This window comes from Tupaia chinensis, unplaced genomic scaffold (genome assembly GCF_000334495.1).
Source record: "Tupaia chinensis unplaced genomic scaffold, TupChi_1.0 Scaffold000159_1, whole genome shotgun sequence".
NCBI lineage: Eukaryota > Metazoa > Chordata > Mammalia > Scandentia > Tupaiidae > Tupaia > Tupaia belangeri.
This window is the reverse complement of record NW_006159630.1, coordinates 1,027,142-1,036,449: the sequence shown is the minus strand read 5'-3', so window position 1 is coordinate 1,036,449 and position 9,308 is coordinate 1,027,142. Positions and strand designations below refer to the sequence as shown.

Genomic DNA, 9,308 nt, shown 5'->3' with positions numbered 1-9,308 from the left:
GAGCGTGTGCCGGGGGCCCCAGCCGCAGTCGGGCGGTTCTGAAGCAGAGCGGCCTCAGGGGTCTGACCTGGGGGTGGGGGAGCCCAGACAGCCAGAGGTTAGACTGCCAGGCAGTTGTGGAGTAGAGCCTGCAGCCACAGCCACAGGTTGAGGCGGAACTGTGACCCGAGGTGTCAGGGCTGCAGTCGGGTCCCTGTGCTGGGGAGTCCTGGCGTTAGGTTGTGGCCAGAAACCAAGTCCATGTGGAGGGGGTGGCGTGACCCAGGCCTCTCAGCTTAGTGCCCTGGGAGGGACAGGCCTGCCCAGCCGGGTCCCCTCTAGCTCTCTACCACGGGAGCTCGGCGAGGGTAGCCACATGGTCCTGACCCTACCCACTCCCCAGGCCCCCGACTGGGTGGATGCCGAGGAATGCCACCGGTGCAGGGTGCAGTTTGGGGTGGTAACTCGCAAGGTGAGTACCTGCCCCGGGTCCCTGGGGCTCTGCTCCACCCCTGGCCCTGCTGTCTTCACAGCCAGGCAGATGCAGGCCTCTGAGTGCCCCATGGCCCTGGTGGCCCAGGGCAGCCCCAGCGGCTAGTCTTCCTCCACCTTCCATCCGCAGGCAGCTGGGCAAGAGTGCAAGGTGCATGGCGGTGCCACCAGCCGAGGGCAGGCCGGCTCCCACTAGTGCCGGGGCCCTCTGAGCCCAGGCTGCTGTCCTAGCCGGGTCACCTGCTGGCTTGCCCTGGCCGGGTAGCCCGTTTCTGCCAGTGACATGGCTTGTCTGGGCTGTGACCCCTTGGGGCTGCCGAGGGTGGGTGTGGGCGTCCCCAGGGCCGAGCACGCCCTGTAGCCACAGCAGCTCTGTCTCTGGGTCCGCGAGGGTGGGTGTGGCGTCCCCAGGGCCGAGCACGCCCTGTAGCCACAGCAGCTCTGTCTCTGGGTCCACGAGGGTGGGCCGTCCTTTCTCACTGCTCACCTTCCTTGCCCCCACGGTGGTTGAGCGGAGCCTCCCGCAGGGTGGTCCCGGGACCCTGTGCCCTCTGCCCTCCCGTGACGGACTGTCTCCCCTCCCAGCACCACTGCCGGGCGTGCGGCCAGATCTTCTGCGGCAAGTGCTCCTCCAAGTACTCTACCATCCCCAAGTTCGGCATCGAGAAGGAGGTGCGCGTGTGCGAGCCCTGCTATGAGCAGCTCAACAAGTGAGTGTACGAGTGTGAGTGTGCCGCCGCGGGGTGGGGGAGGGCGCTCTCCCGGGGCTGCCCCCCACCCGGCCCAGGTGTCGGGCCTGCGCCAGCTGTGGCAGGCCAGGGGCTCGGTCTGCTGGTTTGGCGTTGCAGGCCGTGGGCACCGACTCCCCGGAGACGGGATGTGGTGCGCTCCTCTCTGGGCACCCCAGTTTCTGGCGAGTGCCCCCGTACCCTGCTATGCCCTGGACATCTGTGAGTGGCACGCGCCGTGTCCACGCACTTCGTGTGCACTGCCGAGGAGGAGGGCTGCTCACCTCGCAGTGCAGGGCGGTTGGGCAGCGGTGCAGGGCGGTGCCAGTTCACGCCGCCACCATTGTGCAGACCCTCAGCCCTGCAGGGTGTGTCCAGGCTTGCCCTGCGCTGCTCTGGTCGTCCCTTTGTCTTTGGTGGTCTGGTCGTTTCTGGGATGTCCAAGTCGTGGTAGCTGCCGTGTCCCGACCTGGGCCTGTGTGCAGGTCCCCGGCTCTGGGTCAGGCTCTGCATCTGGCGAGCGCCTCAGGAGTGGTGCCGTGTCCCCTGGGGCATCCCATCTGGAGTCTGTGGTGAGGTGGTGGTGGCCCACAGGCGAGTGCCGGGGCCTGCTCCAGGGCCCCGCAGCAGCGTCCCAGCCTCTGCCACGGGGCTCTCCCTCTGCCCTCTGGGCTCTGAGACAGGTCTGGGTTTTCTCCCAACATGTCTGGGTTGAAAACCAGGGTCAGCAGAGCATGGCCCTCAGAGGCTGTGGGACCCTGCAGTCCCCGGCAGCCTGTGTAGAGCACCAGAGAGCCTGGCCCTGTGACTGCAGAAAGTGCCGCCGCCTCTCTGGTGCCTTCTCGGGTTGGAGCAAAAGCGCTCAGGTCAGCCCTGGGTGCTTCGGGGGGCCTCGCCTGCTCCCTGCCAGCAGGGCACTCAGGGCTCCCTCTCCCGGGCAGGCCAGGGCTCAGACTGCAGCCCAGCCGTTGTCTCCTGGAGGGCCGCTTGGTTGGGCCCCTGCGGCCTGTGGGTTAGAGTCCTGCGGGGATGGTGCGGTCACCTGCAGTGTTCTGGCTTGCCCTCAGGAAAGCGGAGGGAAAGGCAGCCTCCACCGCTGAGCTGCCCCCAGAGTACCTGACCAGCCCTCTGTCGCAGCAGTCCCAGGTAACCAGCCCTCGCACCCTGTGCCACCTCCCCCCGCGGCCCGTCCTCACCCAGCTCCACCTGTCCTCAGCTGCCCCCCAAGAGGGATGAGACAGCCCTGCAGGAAGAGGAGGAGCTGCAGCTGGCCTTGGCACTGTCACAGTCGGAGGCCGAGGAGAAAGAGAGGCTGGTGAGCAGACGGGCCAGTCCTCCATGGGGGCCGGAGTGCCCCTGCAGTGTTGGCTGTGGGGCCAGAGTGGAGGCTCCCCCTCTCACCCTGAGCCATCTGCTCCCTGACGACACCCCGCTGGGTTCTGCTTCAGAGACAGAAGTCCTCCTACACGGGGTACCCCAAGGCAGAGCCTACGCCCGTGGCCTCGTCGGCGCCCCCTGCCAGTGGCCTGTACTCCTCACCCGTGGTGAGTCTGCCCTCCGGCTTGGGCCCTTCCTGTGGACTGGGAGGGCTCCACCCTGTCCTATGGGCAGAGAGCTCACAGTTTAGCAGTCCACTCTCGGCCCTCCTGATAGAGCTTTCCTGGGGACTGTGGCCATGGTCAGGCTGGAGACTGTTTGCTGAAACCTGGTCTCAGCCGGGGCCCCCCCCAGCCCTCCGCCCTCAGCTCCCTGGCCTTCCCCTGCTCTCAGAACTGGTGGGTCGTGGCCTGTCGTGGGGGTGGGCCCAGAACAGGGCTGGCAGACTCCAGGCCCAGAGTCCAGCCAAGCTGCCAGCTGCTGCCCTTCTGGGGCTGTGCCAGCTGTATGAGGCCCAGGGGCTGCTGTCGCTGGCTGGTGCCACCTGTGCCCCAGTCAGCGAAGTCGAAGCCTTAGGGGCATGGCCACCTTGGGCCTTTCCAGGCCCTTAAACCGTGTCACCAAGAGGGAAGGTGCTGGCTCTGGCACCCGGCACGTGAGGGCAGTGCATGCCAGGCTGAGGGCTGTGGCTCCGGCCAGCCTCTCGGATACTCTGCCACGGGTCCCGGCTGAATGACGGTGGGGACGTGGTTGTGGCTTCTCGGCCTGTGATGCCTCAGACCACCCATCTCCCCAGAACTCGTCTGCACCTCTGGCTGAGGACATCGACCCCGAGGTAAGGGCGCTGCGTGTGGGTGCGCCAGCACTGCCTCGTGGCCGCCGCTAACCACCCCCTTGGCTGTGCAGCTCGCTCGGTACCTGAACCGCAACTACTGGGAGAAGAAGCAGGAGGAAGCCCGGAAGAGCCCCACGCCATCTGCACCTGTGCCCCTCTCAGAGTCAGCCGCCCAGCCCGGGGAGGGACTTGCAGCCCCCACCAGCATGGTGGAGGTGAGGGGTCACCACTGCTCTCGACCACAGTCCCTGGGTTGTGGTTCAGGATGGGCTGAGGCCCCACTCGCACTCTGGTCTTTTGCAGACCTCCCTCTCAGAGACGGACCCTCAGCCCGTCCCCCCCACCACTGGCCCCTTCAGCGAGGTAAGCTGCGACTTTTCAGGCCAGGGAGGGAGCTTGACTGCACAGCCACCTGTCCGGAGCCAGGGTCATACCAGAGCAGGGGTGTCTGCTGTACCCGTACAGGCTTCCTATCAGAGCTTGTCCTGGCTGGGCTGTGAGCTAGGGTTCAGGGCCCTCTGGGGATCCCATGTGGACCCCAACATTCCAGAGCAGCCAGCCTGTCCTGAGCCTCCCATGTTTGCTCTGCTCAAAGAGGCAGAGGGACCTGCTACGTGGGGGAGAGGGCTTTGACCCTGCTTCCTCCCGACCCGTACCACGCCCGTGGGCAGGGACCCAACCCCTGGGCACCTCGTTTCCTCGGAACATGGGCATGCCCACTACAGCGCCCGCCCCTTGGAGCTGTGTGAGGGCCGTGCCAGTTGTCCCCTCCAGGTCTGAGCAGGGCGCAGGGCCCTGGGCCCCACCTGGCCCTTTGCAGGTGGGCTGCTGCGCCTGTCGGGTGTTCCTGCTCAGGGCCCCACCTGCCCACAGCAACAGTACCAGAATGGGGAGCCGGAGGAGAGCCACGAGCAGTTCCTGAAGGCGCTGCAGAACGCGGTCACCACCTTCGTCAACCGCATGAAGAGCAACCATCTGCGTGGCCGCAGCATCACCAACGACTCGGCCGTGCTCTCGCTCTTCCAGTCCATCGACGGCATGCACCCGCGGCTTCTGGAGCTGCTCAACCAGCTGGATGAGCGCAGGCGTGGGTGCCCGTGCGCGGCGGGTGCGGGCCGGTCGGGACGGCTGGGCACAGAGCGGCGGGGCTCTGCCTGTCCTCATGCTCTCTACCGCCTGCCTACAGTGTACTATGAGGGGCTACAGGACAAGCTGGCGCAGATCCGTGACGCCCGGGGGGCCCTGAGTGCACTGCGCGAAGAGCACCGGGAGAAGCTCCGCCGGGCGGCCGAGGAGGCTGAGCGCCAGCGCCAGATCCAGCTGGCCCAGAAGTTGGAAATCATGCGGCAGAAGAAGCAGGTGCAGACCGGGCCGGGCGCAGGGTGTGGGGCGGTGGGCACAGCTGCTGACATTGCTGTCACACAGGAGTACCTGGAGGTGCAGCGGCAGCTGGCCATCCAGCGCCTGCAGGAGCAGGAGAAGGAGCGGCAGATGCGCCTGGAGCAGCAGAAGCAGACCGTGCAGATGCGTGCCCAGATGCCCGCCTTCCCCCTGCCCTACGCCCAGGCATGCGCCTGCCCGCACACCCCACCCTCTGCTCTGTGCCCGGGTGTGCTGCCTATGCACTCTGCCCGGTGTCCCGGTTAGGCCCGGCTCTCACAGCTGTGTTTCTCTCCAGCTGCAGGCCGTGCCCGCTGCCGGGGGCGTGCTGTACCAGCCATCTGGCCCAAGCACCTTCCCAGGCACCTTCAGCCCTGCAGGCTCTGTGGAGGGCTCCCCCATGCATGGCGTGTACATGAGCCCGCCGGCCCCAGCTGCTGCCAGCCCCTACCCCAGCATGCCCGGCACCACCGCAGGTAACGTGGGACCCCCGCCTTTTATCTCCTCTTGGGTTCATTTCTGCCCGACTCAGAAAGGTCATGAGAAGATCCACAGCCCTCGTGTTCCCCAGACGCGAGCACACACCCAATGGGGGTTCTCCCCGCCTGATACTGCGTACTTGGCACGGTCTCCTTCCTGTCAGACTACCCAAGAGGGCCAGCGGGCCTCGCCTATGCCAGGGTTTGCCGTGGCTGTGTCCACAAGGCCCTGCCTACCACCAGCTTGCTCTCCGCTCCATGACCGTCTGGGTGCACTGTGGTTGGAACTGGAACAGCATGGGTGGGGCTGCATCCCGCAGAGGTGTGGACTGTGCACATCAGGTGGGAGGCGCTCTTGTCCCCTTGTCCCATCGCTGGCCGAGAGGCTGAGCCCTGCCGGGCGCCTGCTGTCTGTCAAGCTGCGTCTTGTCCTTTGCAGTCAGCAAGTGTCCTCAGGGAGAGGCTTTGGGTAGCAGGTGCCCTGGGCCGTCCTACGGTTTGCCCGCCTACTGCGTCCAAGCCACGTCTGCCTCAGTCCATCACTGCTCCACTGATGCACACGTGGCCTAGCTGTGGCCCTGGCCCTCACAGCCGGCTTCCTGTCTGACACCCGCCTGCCGTCTCTCTTTGTTGCTTTAACTCGGTCCAGTTGGAACTTCTGTGTCCCTTTCATCTCCCTGCTCTGGGTCTGCTATTCCCAAGAGTCTTGGTTCTTTTCTATTTTTATTTATTTATTTTGAGAGGATTTTTTAATTAATCATTTATTTATTCATTTATTTTAATTTGATCAGAGAAAGTGGGAAAGTAAGCCACTGTGTCCAGGACTCGAAGCGTGGTCAGCCATGTGGGAGTGTCCAGCATGCTTTAACTACCATGCCGCCTGCTGGTTTCCCTTTTTATTTAAAGAAAAAAAATTTTGTTTTGTTTTGTTTTGTTTTGTTTAGAAAGGTTTTTGCTGTTGGGCACGTGCAGTCAACAGAAAGAGACAGACAGAAAGCGAGAAATCACCCCCTGGGGGGATGGCCACGCCGCAATCCCTTCTCATGGCATCTTGGATATGCACGCACATGCGACCAGCATGAGTTAAGCCACCAGGTCTGGGACTCTAACCACAGTTGACTGCATGGTAGTCCAGCGACTGTCCATTATACCAACTGCTGGTCCTGAAGGAAAAATGTTTTGAGAGCTTTTTCTTTTTATAGGGTGCATGTGCTTCCTGGGGAGAGACAGAAAGAAAGAGAAACCACTTGCTAGGAGGGGTGGCCACAGAGCAGTCCCACCTCTCTCCTCTCTGGACCTCGGGCCTGCACGTGTGCACGTGTGCCCTGTGAGTCTCAAGCTGCCGGGTGAACCACGGTCCACCACGCGGAAGTCCAGGGCCTTAACCACAGCACCGCCTGCTGGGCCTCCCTTTTATGTTTTTTTTTTTTTTTCAGGGCAAAGATTTTTGCTATAAGGTGTGTGTGCTCATCAGAGACAGAAAGCAAGAAGTCACCCCCAGGAGGAGAGAGAAGGGGCTGGCCACGCCACAGTCCCTTCTCTCTCCTGGGACCTTGGGCATGCACACACACACACGTGCCTGGTGTGAGTTTGAAGCCACCAGGTCTGGAATTCAAAGCAGGGTCAGCTTCATGGGAGTCCAGTTACATAACTGCTATGCCATCTGCTGCCTCCTATTTAAAAAATCTCAATTGCTAGATGGTGCATGTGCTTCTCAGAGAGCACCCCCAGAAGATGTGGTCACACCGCAGTGTCCTGTTTGCTGGTTCTGCCGGTGACTTGCAGTGTGTACTCACCTAAGGCCCAGCCTCGTTCTCAAACTGCTAGGGCCAGGATTCGAACCACACAGCCAACTGCCAGACCTACTCTGGTCCCGTGGGGAGATCATGCTTGAGCCTGAGAACTGGGCTGTTTCTGGCTCCTAGTCCCCGTCAGCAGGTGTGGCCAGCCGGCTCGCACATGTGCTGAGTCTGGTGCCCACCCCAGCATCTCGCCTGTGTGTCAGTTCTCCCTCCTGTGCCCTTCCTCAGGCCACCGGACCTGTCACTGGCAGTATGTGCACCTCTGCTCTTTTTTGTTGTTGTTGCTGAGGTTTTTGCTATGGGGCATGTGCACTCGCCAGAGAGACAGAAAATGAGAAATCACCCCCCAGGGGGGATGGCCACGCCACAATCCCTTCTCCATTCTCCTCTGGGATCTTGGGCACACACGCACACGCGCCCAGAGTGAGTTTAAGCTGCCGGATCCAGGACCGGAACCAGGGATGACTACATGGGAGTCCAGCGACATAGCCCTTACACTAACTGCTGGTTCCTACACCTCTGCTTTCTGGGATGACCCCAACAGGGCTGTCAGGGGTGCTGTCCCAGCAGCCCCTCAGAAGACCGAGTGCAGGTCCCAGGTGTAGAAGCTGTGGGCTCAGCATGGCCCACCCCTCACTGTGATCCGCCTTCACCTGGGTCTCCCTTCCTGACTTCATTCTGTGGGAGGGCTCCTTCCCGGTCTTGGCTCGTGTATTGTCATTTTTGTCCCCTGAGACTAAATGCAACCTTGATTCTGAAAGCCACACCCACCAGTACTTGGAGGCCCTCCTCTCCACCCACGAGGCCCTTGGGCAAAGGGTCTTACCTGTCTCCTCTGTCACAGATCCCAGCATGGTGAGCGCCTACATGTACCCCTCGGGGGCCACCGGGCCACAGACCACCCCCCAGGCCCAGGCCGGGCCCACTGCCAGCCCTGCCTACTCGTCCTACCAGCCCACTCCCACACCAGGCTACCAGGTATGCCAGGCCTCCAGGCGAGCAGCCCCCTGTGTGGGCCCACCAGCCTTGCCCCCATTGCACCCCTCTTTCTGTAGAACGTGGCGTCCCAGCCCCCACAGAGCCTCCCGGCCATGTCCCAGCCTCCACAGTCAGGCACCATGGGCTTCGTGGGGAGCCAGGCAGTCTCCATGGGCTACCAGCCTTACAACATGCAGGTGAGGAAGGCGCCAGGCCTGTGGGGGTACACAGGCCAGGGAGGAGCCAGGCTGGCGCTGCTGGGTGCATGGGCCACCTCTTTTTCTGGTGTCCGCTGGCATTTTTCCAAGCCAGAAAGAGCCCTGTCCAGGCACAGGGTGGCTTCCTGGCTGTCTGCTTCATTCCCGCAGAACCTCCTGACTGCCCTCCCCAGCCAGGACGCAGCCCTGCCGCCCCAGCAGCCCTACCTCGCGGGACAGCAGCCCATGTACCAGCAGGTGAGCCTGTGTGTGGGGACTGTCCTGGTGTTCTTTGGGGAAGACCAGTTTACGCCTGGGCGCGGGACATGGACACCTTAAAGGCAGAGCCGGGTCCACGCGTGGCCAGCAAGGCAGCGCACATGCGCTGGGCACTTGGCCGCCCTGCTGGGGTCGGCTGTTCCAGACTAGCCCCCTAGTGGGTGTGGAGGCCTAGGGAGGACCCCCCAGCCGCTTGCTTCTCCCACGCAGATGGCGCCCTCCGGCGGCCCTGCCCAGCCACAGCCCGTGGTGGCGCAGCCGTCACCCGCACAGGGACCCCCAGCGCCGGGCAGCGAAGCCCAGCTCATCTCCTTCGACTGAGGCAGGCAGGAGCTGGCAGCCCACAGTGACACTACGACCCCTGGCTCGCCGCCCCGTCCCCTGTGCCCTCGCCTCCGCCTCCTGCCCGGCCTTCTCTGTGGCCCGCCTTCTTTCCCCAGGGCTGGCCTCGGGGAGGGAGGGGGTAGGACATCCTCCGGGCGAAGGTGGCTGGAGGGGCAGCCCCGCGCAGGCGTGGCCTGCACAGTGGAGGGCGCGCCTGCATCTCCAGCTTCTCCGCTTCCGATCTCTCCTCTCCAGTGACCCAGAAGGAACTGCTACAATAAAATAATTTCAAAGTGTCAGGAGTGCGTGCTCGGGGATGGCGGGAGTGGGCGGCTCCGCGTTTCACCGTGTGCCGCGGTGGGTGCTCGGCTCAGGCGGCACGGGGTGGGGGTGCGGGCCATGCCCGCAGGCAGGCCTGGAGAGGGGTGGCGGGGGGCGCGTCTCCGGACGGCGGGGTT

At 63.6% G+C, this 9,308-nt stretch overlaps 1 protein-coding gene across 1 annotated transcript in view; it reads left to right on the top strand.

The window, feature by feature from the left end:
• HGS (hepatocyte growth factor-regulated tyrosine kinase substrate) overlaps positions 1 to 9,149 on the top strand; it is a 13,600-nt gene extending 4,451 nt beyond the window's left edge. The window contains exons 7-22 of the mRNA XM_027770827.1: positions 383 to 451; positions 1,057 to 1,181; positions 2,267 to 2,345; positions 2,416 to 2,514; positions 2,648 to 2,743; positions 3,373 to 3,411; positions 3,483 to 3,626; positions 3,715 to 3,774; positions 4,285 to 4,498; positions 4,598 to 4,770; positions 4,837 to 4,977; positions 5,090 to 5,267; positions 7,917 to 8,050; positions 8,128 to 8,247; positions 8,419 to 8,505; positions 8,737 to 9,149. Of these exons, the coding sequence (XP_027626628.1) occupies positions 383 to 451; positions 1,057 to 1,181; positions 2,267 to 2,345; positions 2,416 to 2,514; positions 2,648 to 2,743; positions 3,373 to 3,411; positions 3,483 to 3,626; positions 3,715 to 3,774; positions 4,285 to 4,498; positions 4,598 to 4,770; positions 4,837 to 4,977; positions 5,090 to 5,267; positions 7,917 to 8,050; positions 8,128 to 8,247; positions 8,419 to 8,505; positions 8,737 to 8,847 (1,869 nt within the window). The 3' untranslated portion in view covers positions 8,848 to 9,149. The remainder of the gene's footprint in view (positions 1 to 382; positions 452 to 1,056; positions 1,182 to 2,266; positions 2,346 to 2,415; positions 2,515 to 2,647; positions 2,744 to 3,372; positions 3,412 to 3,482; positions 3,627 to 3,714; positions 3,775 to 4,284; positions 4,499 to 4,597; positions 4,771 to 4,836; positions 4,978 to 5,089; positions 5,268 to 7,916; positions 8,051 to 8,127; positions 8,248 to 8,418; positions 8,506 to 8,736) is intronic.
• The last annotated feature ends 159 nt before the right edge of the window (positions 9,150 to 9,308 follow it).